At 39.3% G+C, this 14168-nt stretch overlaps 1 protein-coding gene across 11 annotated transcripts in view; it reads right to left on the bottom strand.

Annotated features, from left to right (window-relative positions):
- Positions 1-14168, bottom strand: part of LOC126853649 (collagen alpha chain CG42342-like) — a 135267-nt gene that overhangs the window by 21889 nt on the left and 99210 nt on the right. For 6 of the 11 annotated variants that reach the window (XM_050599542.1, XM_050599543.1, XM_050599547.1 and 3 more), the window contains 3 exons: positions 8099-8278; positions 6368-6473; positions 2474-2562 (listed from right to left, as the gene is read on the bottom strand). In XM_050599542.1, the coding sequence (XP_050455499.1) occupies positions 2474-2562; positions 6368-6473; positions 8099-8278 (375 nt within the window). Of the gene's footprint in view, positions 1-2473; positions 2563-6367; positions 6474-8098; positions 8279-13299; positions 13354-14168 lie in introns of all 11 variants that reach the window. The other 5 variants (XM_050599544.1, XM_050599548.1, XM_050599549.1 and 2 more) reach the window with 2 other exon arrangements.

Genomic DNA, 14168 nt, shown 5'->3' with positions numbered 1-14168 from the left:
AACAAAATATTTGACACATAGTTCATGCATATATAATTAAAATTATACAATCTTCATATTTTTGATAGACACTAACCGTGTCAACTAATGCCGTGACATGATTCGCGAACGCCTATGAATGGATGCGCACGTGCAGATCGCCGTTTGCAGTTAGCCGCCTAGAGAGTCACGATCACTCGGCAGAACTACGAGTATACTTACGGTGGACCCGAAAGAGTGGTATAGTCGCACGCCAAGCAGTAGTTTACGGATGTTAGGCGCGTGTAATTCGGCCGGAAGGAGAGAGCGCTTAAGCCCACCACCCTCTGCTTGCTCGCTTGCCAACCCGGGTTCACACAGCCTGCGGTTGCCGGTGATGCTGCGTGCGAGCGCGGAGACGATCAACGTCTCGACGTCTCGCGCGTGTTGGAAGGGAGTAAAGGGTAAAAAACACAACGAGAGAAAGTTAGGGAAGAGAACCGAGGAGAAGCCTCGGATACCACAATATCCGTACGTGTTATTTGCTGCCACCAACGTTTTTTTTTTTTTCTTTTCTTTTTCCTATCTACTTTCGATTTTCCTGCCTGCTATTTCGTTATTCTCCTTTTGCTATTACTATTTATTTATTTTTTTCCTTTTTTTATTTTTTTATGAGACGAGTCCCGACAATCGCTCGAGGTATGCAATTCCGAGAACGGACACGAGCGCGCGAGAAAAGTTCCGACACAAAAGCGTAAAAAAATATCGAATGCGTAGGAAATATATGCAATTTCACGAATTAAATGGCAACAAAGGTAACAGCCGCGTAACAACGTTTTTTTTTTGAATATAAATAACATCTGCGTGTAAAATATATTCGTAGCCAATATTTTCGAAGCAATTTATCAATTTTCAATTTGATGTTCTATGTATTGTTTTTCTGAATTTGATTTTATTTATCAATTTTATTTGTGATTCTATAGAATTTAAATATATGGATGCGCATGTGACATCCATTGTTTTTTTTTGCTGACATTGCTTTGCTTATTCGAACTCACAAGTAATGATCTAAGGGATAAACAATTAATCGACCAATTAGATTTATGATACGATATGTTGAAACTGTCTCAATCTTAATAGAAGATATTAATCTGAATTTTTTTCTTTTTTTTATTGTCGTGTTTATATTGATATTCCGACAGGAATGTAAACATTCGAAAGTGAGATTACAAATCGCTTCACGACGAAGGAACTTCCCTCGGCCCGTAACCATCCCGGTGATGATGCTGTTCAACTGCAGCTTATTCGACGATGCAAGTGTGACGGCGTGATATATATACGTGCTCATGCTCGCGTGACTGCGTGAGGAGTGCCGTGCACGCGCGCGGTCGAAGCGTTTCACAGCGCGACCAAGTCGCTCGTTTTCGCGACTAAAAAGAGAGAGATCTTGGGATTACAAAATCTAATATTCCGTGGGAAAGCGCGAGACGTCAGCGATGCTCGAAAGTAGGGCAAAAGAAACCAAGAAGGCGGCAAGAAAAGAGACAAAAAGAACGCAAAAGGGAGAATTACGGTATTATTCTTCGGAACTGCGGAGAGAGTTATTTAATCAATAAAAAAAAAAATAATAATAAAAAATAAAAGATTGATGATTGAAATTTTCAGAAGAATGGAAAGTAATTTTAATTCAAAGTCTATTTTTGTCAATATAATTGTTAAAAAATGAAATCTATCTCTTTCATTCTATTTCTTTCCCATTAGTATATATAAAAAAAAAAAAAAAAATAGAAATTTAAAAAGAAATTCTCGCGATTGATATTCTTTAAATTAAAATTGATTAATATTCTCAAAAATTGATATATGTTTTACATAGCAAATAAACGAAATGTGATAAAATCGGAATATGAATATTGAATGATGCGAGAAGCGCTTCTCTAATTAAAACGCGAAATTAAAGACGACATAATCACACAGAAATATCAAATCAGGGACCGCGCGTCAAAATACGGGAACGACGTTGACTGTAAACCCGTGTCTATGTATATTATATATACTGGAAAGGCATGTGACACGGTATAGGAGCAGACTAGATTTCACGGAAGAAAGCTACGATTACATCATGCTCATAAGAGATCCAGATAGTGGATACATTCAAGTCAAGAGACATGCGGTTATCAACGTCCGTATGAATGTATATATGTATATATATATATACATATATATATATACATTTTTCTATCATGCAAGGCTTGCACACAGCATGCAGGAGGCAGGACGCAATGGGATAACGGGGGTCAAGGGGATACAGGATATCGAGGGACAGATTGAACGAGAACCATCTTTCCTTTTTTTTTTTTAAATTTCTTTCTGCTTCTCCTGCACGTTCGGATTCAATCAACGGATAACGGGATTGGTCGGATGAATAGATGGATAGATAGATGGATGGACGGACGGATAGTATGGAGTTGCTTTGGTCGACGATCGTCGGCGGTCGGAGGACCTCGCTGAAGCTTACCCTCTTCCCTGGCTTTCCCCGAGCACCCTTCTCGCCGGGTAGACCGGGCGGTCCCGTCGGGCCCACTTCTCCTTTCTCGCCTTGGGGCCCTGCGTGCCGTGCATAAGATGAAGACATAATGCATACGAACGTAACGTAACGTTGGTTCGTTCGCTCGCTCGCACGCACGCACGCGAACGAGCCGCGCGGAATTTGCGGGATCGTCGATGTTTTCAAAAGTTCCGCATCGGCTGTCAATCGGCGCGTTAAGTGGCGTTTGACGGATCGCGTGATCGATCTTTACGTGTATTTGAACGCGTCGATATCGAGAAAAACGCAACGACGCTGCGACGTTTATTTTTTTCGACAGTATTATGCGAAAGGAGCTTTATGAAGAGTAATTGCGCGTGGTTGACTAAAGCGATGAAATATAAATGCGATACTCGAACGTAAGTAAACATAATTATGAACTTTAAATATGTTAAATGTAATGAGTCAATCAGGACGAAACGGCTAAAAATTAAAACTATAATTTGTCAAGCATCGTATGGATTCACTTGTAGCGAGTCACCAATCATCGCCGATATCTCTGTCAATTAAATTATAATTTATCGCGTTTTCGATTTAATGGACAGAACTGACAGTTAAAATGATATCTGAACGAGATATTGTATTGTCGAAATAAAGAGAGATAAATCTTCTATATCTATATAATATTTCCGTTCTTTTGCTTACAAATAATGATATAATCCCATGACACAATAAAAGCTTCTACATGGTGGGTCTAAATGTCCCGACCAGACTTTGAGATTTTATAGGAAATTTAATTCTGAATAAACACTTTTCCTATAAACATGGATCAAAAAATGTTTCCTTCAAAAGTTAGTACCCAAAAACCTCGAAATCGTGGTTATTTTATATATTTTTACATTAATTTAATTTCAGGGAGACATGTTTTTTAACAAAAAGTATCGAAACAAAAATTGAATTATCTTTCCAATGAGACCAAAATGATTATAATACGTTCCATAGTTTTGAAATAACAAATTTCAAATGTACAAAATATTTTTTCGGCTATCAATAGTAGAGCTTTTTGAAAATATTCTTCAGAATTAAATTTCCTATAAAATCTCAGTCTGGACGGAAAGTTTGAGCTCACCCTGTCATATCTGACAAACAAATTTAAAAAATTTGGATATATATATACATATATCTTCCTTCAAAATGATATATGTATTTCAATTTAGAAATTCATATGCAATATTATATTAGTAGAAAATATAATAAACTGTCCTGTGTAAAATTTGTAATATCTTAACTCAAGCTCTGAGAGATTCTTCTACACATTATTTATATTATAAGATAATGAATTTTGCAACTGTTGCGGAAATTTCGCGTGCGCACACACAAGTCGAGATTTGAGTATCGCATAAACGAGTAGAGTAAATATTCTGCAACGCGCTGATTCTAAAGTACGACATCGTAGAATATCGACAGTAGCGTTTCCGCGTGTCTATCTCTGTCGTTGCAGTCCGTTTCGTGAAATTGCGAGACGGATTTGTGTGTATGTGGGTAAATTAATTCCGTCAGGTGCGCATGTATAATTGTCGGAAACGATGTTACCGTCCTTAGTTCCTCGCTTGTCGTCGCACAACGGTATAAAGACGGATTAGCGTTCCACGTTAATTTCGTACCGTCGAATGCATCGCGGATTCGCTACGCTTGTCTTCGGGCATGAGATATCGGCGGAACTATTTTATCGATGCTGGATTATTTTCTTGCATGAAAACGAATTGACGTAAAGCCCCTCGTCTAGAATTCAAGCAGTCTATACACGAAAAAAGAGGAAATAAACTCTCCACGATCTTTTTACCAAATTTCTTTCAATATTTTCATTTCAAATTTATTTTTAATTAAATTAAAAGTTCCACTTTCTATTAAAAATAATATCTAATTACTTTTCACGTTACGCGCCATACAATTTCTCATTTGACTTCAATAAACCTATTTCCGGAGAAATGTAATATTATAAATTCTTTAATCTATTAAGTCTATTATTAAATTATTGAATTTTATTTAAATTATTAAATTATTACATTTTGACAACAAGTCGAAGAAATAAAATTAATGAGGGCTCAAATTTTGACAATCTTTTTAAATTATGAAAGAAATTCGTTTCGTATTGAGTTGTTCAAAAATGTTTTTTTGTTTCCTCTAATCTTGACAGGTCACACTCGATTGCAAGTTTCTCTCGGATCGATGATGTCACGAGGCGGTAACTAATATTCGCGACGCTTTTGCCAATATCCGACGTCATGGTCAACACGACGCGCCGTAAACGGCCGTTTACGAGCGAGGGATTTTGAATACGTCCGCGATCGTAAATCATTTTCTCGCCGCTGCGAGAGCGGGGGACGGCGGGGGCGTGCGAACGTTGACGAACGACCGAGTCGTGAGATATTGGAGGGTCGGCGGAATTTTTTAAGTCGTGGAGTCCCGCGCGCCTTTTTCCGCGACGAGATATTCCTTCAGCTTCCGCTCGCGAATACCGTATCTCAGGGCTGCGCATTTATTACCTCTTGCCACTATTCACGAGAAATGGTGCACACGTGGTGTCTCTTGTCTTGTAACTTTAAGCAAGATTGAATCTTTTATACACGGAGCGTCTAAGGATTGTCGTGGGAGAGAAACTCCTCTGCAGGTTACAGATTCTCGGTTACAGATTCTCAGACGCGATTTTTCTTGGCGAATGTTTGTCTTGGAAATTCAACATTGGCTGCGGTTTTTTTAACATGTAAAAGGCGTTAAAAATTAAATTTAACATTAAATTGAGGTAATTAAAAATCAAAATTTTCGAAAAACTTCCATCTGTCAAATTCCTTTTTATTTAAAGATATATATATAATTTTAATGGATTTTAAATTAATTAACGTTGTGCATAAAAAAATTCATACGTTATCAATTCTTTTATTGTAGAGAGAGAAAAATTCGTCTTTTCCATATCCTCTTATAAAATCAACTTTCGATGTGATGTTCTCGCGACTCTACATAAGTATACATATTTCGCGAGATAACATTTAAATATTGTGTAGTTTTTTGTACAATCGAAAATTTCTCGAGGACGCTCAACTGCCGAAGGGGTTAATGCCCGATCCGCGTGTTCGGGACGAGTAGCGCAGAGAGGCAGAGAGGAAAAAACGCAGGACGCTCGCGAATGATAAAAAAAAGATTTGCTCACGGCCGCATATATTACTACACGGCGAGGAGCGTTACACGTGTACGCCCACCGCACGACCGATCGCCTCTCGAGGAATTGCACGATCATTCAAGTCAAGATTTCCTCGTCAAACATTTCCGCATTTTCTTCGCCCGAGGTCACGCGCCCGCTCCCGCGCCAAGATAATCGATTCACAGATGAATGACATCGCGGCGCTCCGATCCGAACGAGCCGCCAATACAATCGATTTAATCCTCTCGCCCGATCATGATATTAATGACCTCTCGATGGTATTTTAACTGGCGCGAAAAATATCCGCGACTGAATTGTAAAGGAAATTCACAACGAGTTTGACTGCGTTGCGTGTTGAAATTATAATAGCATTTCGGATAATGAGAAAATAAAATATGCACCGTTTTCATAAAATATGTATCGCACGTCTTTTGAAACTGCTGAAATGGAGAAAAAAATGAAACATTCAAATAATGACGCAAAAACAACCTGATTCCACTACGATTTTCCAATTAAAGCTACATATAATACTTGGGTGGAATAAATTTTTCGACGAAACAAATCATTTGCGCGAAAGATTCGCGTAAAAATTTTGCGCTGCTTTTCGTATTCCGCACGGGGATACAATCGACGTGTGGTGTTTAGTCATTTATCTTGTATGCAGATTATCTCATTTGTATGCTTACCAGGCGGTCCTGGTGGACCAGGTGGACCTTCGAATACTCCACTTGGGAACTGTTCGCCCTTCAAGGTCGCCGTGAAGCCTCGATCGCCTTTATCACCCTTGTCACCCTATTGAAAATAAACTTTCGATCATTTGTATACTTATAATATTTAATATTGCGTAGTTTCTCCTGTGTAATTATTTTCTGAAAATAAAATGTGCCACTTTTTCTTTTCCTTCGATAATTTTATCTTGTACGAATAACGAGTTGAAAAAAAAAAAATAAAAATAAAAACAAAAAAAAACCAATTTCCTAAATGAATAGCAACTCATTTAATGGCATCCTTTATCATGGCAGTATCAAGCATCGCTAATTAATATGCAGGAACATGCTTTTGAATGTAATTAATTATAGTTGAATTAAATTAACAATGCGCCGGACGTAATTAATACTCTATTGTTCTATAATCGCTCTGTTGTACTCCATTAATAATTATCGGTTACGTAACCTTTTGAAAGGCGCAATATTAAGTGCACAATATCCAGTATAACTCTAAACCCTTTTCAACGATGGATAACTCATACGTATATATGTATAAGTTTACTTGAATAGAGTGAAAACATTTCTATTCGAAAAATTCGATTTAAGAGGAAAAAAAACAATGCGTGTTCCCTCTTTGTTTTCATATCAACTGATTGAAAGATTCATCTCGGGCGATTAAACGAAAAATCGAAAAAGCCGCTGAAATTTGTAGAAAATCCGAAATAGCGCGAGATTAGTCGGATTTGTTTCAAACCGCGTACTTGAAAGCGTGCGCCACGTAATCGTTACATAATTCCACGCTAATGTGGTTATCCTGTGCGTTGATATATTCGTAATATTAAATCACTCCCTGCGGAATTTCGAACGCGGACTATTGAACGTTTGATACATCGAAACACGCAAGCCCGCGGTCATACGTGAAAACACGCTTTATAATTCCGAGAGTAAATAAAGTTATGCTTAAATATTCCGCATTATCCTGCTTATTGATGGATAAGCTATCAACGGATTGATAATAGATTCAGAGTAAACCCCTTATGTCCAACGATATGAAGTAACATATTTTTGGAAATAAAATTTATTTATTATTATATTATATTATTTATCTTGTAAACATATTTGTTTATCACATGCTATGTTTACGTGAAAACGTCACATTTAAAAATTGTTATATTTCTTTCTTCCTCTTTTGGAAATTTTAATGACCACAAAAATATTTTCATTCTTTTTTTTTTATATTATTAACAAGAAACAATATTGTTTCTTATTTAGTAAACAATTTTTCCATTATTTTTAATTCGTATGCTGCAATCCGATCTATGTTTTCATCATTTCTATTTTTTTTTTATATGAAATTATTATTGCAAGAGAATGTGCGAAAAAAGTATTACAAATATTTACAAATTTAATGGAATTTTTCAAAATTAAAATATCAAAATTTTCAAAATTATTATGATGTATCAGGAATTTAATAAGAGTAATTAGAAAAAATTTGCTAAATAGGTCTTTTATTAATTCTATAAAAAATGCAATTTTCAGCCTTTACGTAATAGTATCCCTCTCACCATAAAGAGGAAGACCGTCTGGCCGAGAAAAGCTCTCGACTCTGAGAAAGGAGCGACAGCCGACACCTCGAGAGGCGAGGATGACCGGATGTGTAATCGGATACAGGGTGTAATCGGTCGCGCGAATTAATCTCTTGGAACTCACCTTAGGACCCGCAAATCCTGGCGTGCCCGGCGGACCGACAGGCCCGATTGGCCCGGGCGGGCCCTTCTCTCCCGGCGCGCCGACCTCGCCCGGAATCCCTTGTCTGCCCTCGTGTCCGGGAAGACCCTCGGCTCCTGGCGGACCAGGTGGTCCCGGCGGCCCGGGTTCACCCGGCTCTCCCTGTTACGTCCCAAGAGCGTTACGTCGTTACGGCTTTTCTCTCCGGCGAGAGCGGATCGGACGACAAGAGAGTCAAGATCAGGTACTCGACGAGAGTAGAGAGAGAGACAGACAGAAGCGATCAGAGGGAGAGAGAGAGAGAGAGGTATATGGACTGATGGACGCAGGAAAAAGGAAAATTCGCGAGAAAACGTGCATGGAAACGAGAGAGATCTCTCGGCGTACGCGGGTTGCTTCGCGCCGATTTACGATTCTTCGATCTAGCGAGTGGCGATAATGACCGGAGAGGATAAATTTTTTTTTTTACCGTTTCGTATTACCACAACTTTGGAACCACTTTGACGCTGTAATAAGACGGATGAAGAGTTTTCGGTAGCGCGAGAGAATTTTTCATTAGCTCTCCCTCGTAAGGAGACGCCCGGAGATGCTCGAGGTAACGGGATCCCGTAGAGAAATACTTTCGTGATAGCTTTTAGGATCGTTTCTATCGTCACTATGGACACTTTTACGCGCTCGTTTTCGATGTAATGTAGAAAACTCTTCGATGCGGCCAGAAGCTATTAAAGAACAACGTCCATTGTCAGAACCGAGGATAAAATTACGATATAAAGCGGGTTCCAATTTAATATATCAAAATATTTTATCTTTCTTGGAATTTATTTTTGAAATAAAGTAATTTTTAACAATATAGCAAACGAGAAAAATAGGTTTTTAAATTATTTTTGATCAATTGTTTTTTTATAAGTGCATTTAAGAGAGAATATTTTTGAAAACATGCTTAATTAACATGCTTAAATCTTTTGCTTCATTGCTATTGAAAATGATTCACGGCGAGTTCCTTGTCAAAGAAAATTTCACAAAAATTGACACGTGCAAAAATATTTCACGCAATTTTCCAAAGTAAATCTCTCGACAATAAAATCTCACAAATATTTGTATATTTTTATTAATATTAAAATTCCGCTGAAAATTAACGCGCATAACTAGAATTCTATTTTCAATAACCGTACTTGAATATGATGGATCGAGAAATATCGCTGTCAGTACGCGTTATAGAATATTATGTGCGCGCTCCGGTCAAATATTAATTAGACCCTTCATCAAACGCATTCGGGGAGATGAATGCGCGTTCATCGAAGGTCCGCCATTGAAATAACATTTTCCGGCGGCGATGAGATAGCCTGCATATACATACATATATACATATATATATATGTATACGCGCGAGCAATTAATTTCTGTCACGATCGCGGGACATCGGCGCGGCGAGCAACCCCGTACGTATAAACGCGCGCCAAAGACACGTGTTTATGTGCGCTCGCGAGAGACGCAACCCGAAAGACGATAATATAACGCGATTCGTACACTCGAATATTACACTCGAATATTCGTGCATTACACGCGTGTGCGGCGTGAAATCGCGACGCATTCCGGATCCCGGCTGGGTGGCCGGGCTAAATAACGATGCATCGTCGTTCGGTGCGTACAGCGAGACACACACATACACATACGCACCCGCACACATACGCATACCCAGACAGACGGACAGAAATGTACGAGCATTGCATGGAGGTCTACGACACGCGGCATGCATGCGCCAGACGTATACATGTATACACATATTCCGAGGGCGCAGGTGCCTCTCGGATGAAAACTGAACCGGAATAGCCCGTCGAGACGCGCTTCCGGAGATGTACGCGATCGTCGCGGGCAGGAAATGCGTGAGGAAGGGGCAGCATATGTCACTATTAAAAAAAAAGATAGCTTGCGGCCTATGCCTTTTAATTTCTCTCTCGCATACGCCGAAACCAATCGGGGCTTGATTGCAGTAAGCCGAGAGTAATTAAACAAATTTGAATATTCATACAAAAGAAAGCATAAATATGAGAACTTCAATCGTAGTTCAAAATTATTAAATTGTTCACTGTTATATATTATTGAAGAATTTAAAAAGAAATTTATACGTAAAATTCTAGACGATATTAATGTATTTTTTTTTTTTTCGAGAGAGAAAAATTTATATTTAAAGAGTAAAATATTTTTACTCGACCTTCTAATATAATAATATATGACTAATTAAATCGGCAAAAAATATGTCGCTTAGTTATTTTATGTTTGCAAAATTTCCTGTAAGAAACGGAGAGAGAGAGAGAGAGAGACAAAAATGACAAAATACTTGTCGCACTTATTTTATGAATATTTGGATGTAATAGGATTCTCTCTCTAACAGGATAATTAAGTGCGGTTAGCGTCTCATTATCGACTCCTCGATCGTAACTCTGCAATGTGAATAGAGAAAGGAAATTTAGCTCATTATGACCAACTCTCCGGTATTCCGGGGCTACGCTACGTAATTCATGACCGCTCATTACTTTCGTCACCCTTATGCATTATCGCTGCCACTGTGGTAGGTACCCGCGTATTTTCATGTAAACATATTGCGTTAATATCCACAAAAGCCACTATCGATGCTTATAATCTCGCGTAAAAAATATATCATTATATTAGAAGAAAGAGAATAATCTTTTTTAGCTGTACATTTAAATTTTAAAAATAAATTGAAAAATATTTTTTTCTATCATTTTATTATAAAATATTTCTTAAAATAAATCTTTATTTTCTCAAAAACACTAATCTTGGTATCAAAAAATCTCGGTAGCGAAAACCACTAATTTGATACAATCAGCGCCCAATTTTTTCTTGTAATAACACGCGAATTTTTTTTCCGAGCTGCATCCTCGACAGAGGATAATCTGACAGAAGAAACTATCACGCGAATTATCTCGCGATTATACATCAAATATTCGGATGTTTTTGACCAGCGCCCATCGGAGGATCTCAGCAGTTACTCATTCATTTCCGACAGCTACATCAATACACCATTATCGTACGATCATGCGATTGCGATGCGATCACACAGGCGAGTCTACAACATACATCTACAACGTACATAAATCGCCCGCTCACACACATCCACGTGCAGAGAGTATTTATTTTACACACATCGCGCTATAATGCCACAAAGACAGGATAGATTGCGGATGCTGCGAAGTATGTACCATGCAACGCACGCACGTACGCACGCACACGAGGCATGCGGTGCGATCTCGCATGCGGCACGGGGTCGTGCATTTTTTATTCGCGCCTTACGTGTGCATCCCATCGACCCCGTTGCGAATCCTTTTTTTTTTTTTTATTATTATTTCTCTCGCGTTCCCGCCGGGATTTTTTCGCGGCTACGCGACCACGTAATCCGCGCTTCCCGCGCAAAATTCTCCTCTCGCAGTGGCGTACCCGGATTTCGTATTCCTCCGTGATGTACGTTTTTTTAAATATTGACGCTCCGCACGTACGCTGCGTTGAATGTAAAATTCAGACGTCCCGAAGATTTATTCGAAAAAGTTATCTTAAAAGTTTTGAACATTCCACTAAGGGCATCAAGATTCAAGACTAAATTTTGTTATTGTCACTATAGTTTCCATTTTATTCTATGAATCCAAAAATAGAATGGTTCTATCATCGCGAAAATATATCACAAATATTTCCGGCAGAATTTTAAATATGCAGCAATAAAAATGTATAAAATTAAAAAATGTCTATTTAAAGTTTCTAAAAATTTCTAAAATCACAAAATTTTAATTCTAAAAATTTTCAACATTCAATATTTTATAAAACTATGTCTTTCATGCGACGAGACGATATTCTGTAAAATTCAAACGACACTCGTAAAAGATTTCGTATCTAGCTAAAATGCGAACCGGTTCCATCTTACTCTGAAAAAAATATAGGATATCGTGCAATTGGCACTCGCATTGTGTCTTCGATCTTTCAAAAAATATGAATTTCGACATCGACAAGCAGCAACAGTGACAGCAGCCGAGCCAAGAGAGGCTTCCGCGAGAGGTTTTGCATTCGCTCGAGAAGTGGATACCGCGAGACTGGAAACACGCGGCTTCTCGGGCGGTCTTCTTTCACATTTTCTACATCGATTTCTCACAATCGATTGCTTGAGATGGTATACGAGATGCGCGATAACTTGTACACGACCCCAAAATAAGAGAGAAAGACAGAGAGAGAGAGAGAGAGAAAAAAAAAGAGAGAAAAAAGTGACAGGAAGGGGGCGAAAGAACGGAGGTATCGAGTCGTAAAGTAAAACAGTGTGTTGTAAGGGGTCTGGAGAATCTCGCGGATGTCGATATCGCGCGAGCACGGCGGATCCGACACGATCGTTGTGCGTGTGTTTTTCGAGTTTTTCACGTTACAACAGCTCGAACAGCTTCCTTCCGCCGTGCTTGCGCCTCATTCGTTCCTACGAACGGACGAAGGGTGCTCGGTTCGAGGCTCTCGTGTTGACAGGCTTTATTCGCACAAATACGTACAGCGATAAAATTCCGTGGTTGGAGCACGGGCGTGCCTCTCGGCTCGATCACCCGACCGATAAATAAACGTTCTCGACCCCCTCCCCCCCTCTCCCCTCGCCCGCGCGATTGTCGCGGTGGCGGCCGAGAACTAAGTTCGCAATCTCGGAGAACGGGGGAATTTAATCACCCCGGGGATTCTCCCGAGGGTGTAGAAACTTTTGTGACTTCTTTGCGAGCGCGACAGCTCGTTTCAACGGCGCGTTTTCTACTTTCACGCGTAGACTTAGGATTATGTAGAGTGCGTTAAGACAGCCCTCGATAAATAAAAGATAAATCGCAAAAGTATTCACGTTAATTTTCGCTATATTTTTTTTCTGACAATTTAAATATGTCGATGTAATTCGAAAATCGAAAATTTCATTGAGAAAATTAATGAGTTTTCAATTCAACCTTTATAAATCATTAAACAATAATACATTAATTATATCTGTAAATAAATATCTCAAATAGATCGATACGTAACATTTAAAAGAGAGATTAGATTTATATTTTAAAAGTTCATCTTGAGCTGAAATAACGCAAAATTCAAACCGAGCACCAATCCTCGAGAGATCGACGATAAAGGAATAGGGAGCTCCAGAAGAGCAGGCGCACACTTACTTTCAGTGGTATGATGTTCTGCGCTGAGATATTAACCCCTTTCTCCTGAAGATCCTAAAAGTAGGTCAACACTACGGGTAAAAAACCAAATCGCTACAAGACAAAAACGGGGAGGTGTAAGGGGAGATGTGTGTGTGTGTGTGTGTGTGATCTTATTCGGGCGGGAAGCGTGTCAAGAGTCTGAGATTTTTTTTTTTTTAAGGGGTGAGAGTAGAGGGGGAGGGACGGGTTCTCGTATTTCACTGCTCTTCCGAATCCAAGGCATGCCCAGAGATATACCTAAATACTGTAACTTAAAGTAAACACCATTACCAACCAAAAACCAAAGTGAGAAAGCGCGTCGCCGTCAGCATCGATCGTTCATAATGATTTCTTCATTATTCGACATCATGTATAATGCAAAATGTTTACCGATACCAGTCTCGATTATATATGTGCTTGTTTTTACTTACCCTATACCCTCGTCTCGAGGCAATTCGAGACCGTATATTAAATCAGAGAATCGAGAAAACAATGAAGGTAAGACCGATTCGACGATCGATCATCGACGGCGCGCTTTATTTTGTATAAACCAACGAGAGAACGCTACACCGAAAGCACCGTACGAGGCAACGACTAACTAGAGAACGATTGGGACGAGATCCGACCTGTCGCGCATTCGGGATGTATGCGACGACGCGCGGATTCCTGCACGCGGAGCACAAAACTGACAGAGATGATATAACAAAGGGTGATAAAGAGACAGGGGGGGGGAAGGGTGGAAAGAAGAAGAAGAGAAGAAGCAACGACGACAATACGGTGACGATGATGATAAGATGAGACGGGGAGAGAAACAGCGGGGGAGGCGATCGGGAGGGAGGAAAGTGGAG

Source organism: Cataglyphis hispanica, chromosome 12, assembly GCF_021464435.1.
Source record: "Cataglyphis hispanica isolate Lineage 1 chromosome 12, ULB_Chis1_1.0, whole genome shotgun sequence".
NCBI lineage: Eukaryota > Metazoa > Arthropoda > Insecta > Hymenoptera > Formicidae > Cataglyphis > Cataglyphis hispanica.
Note: the sequence above shows the minus strand (reverse complement) of the source record. Positions and strands in the feature narration are given on the sequence as shown.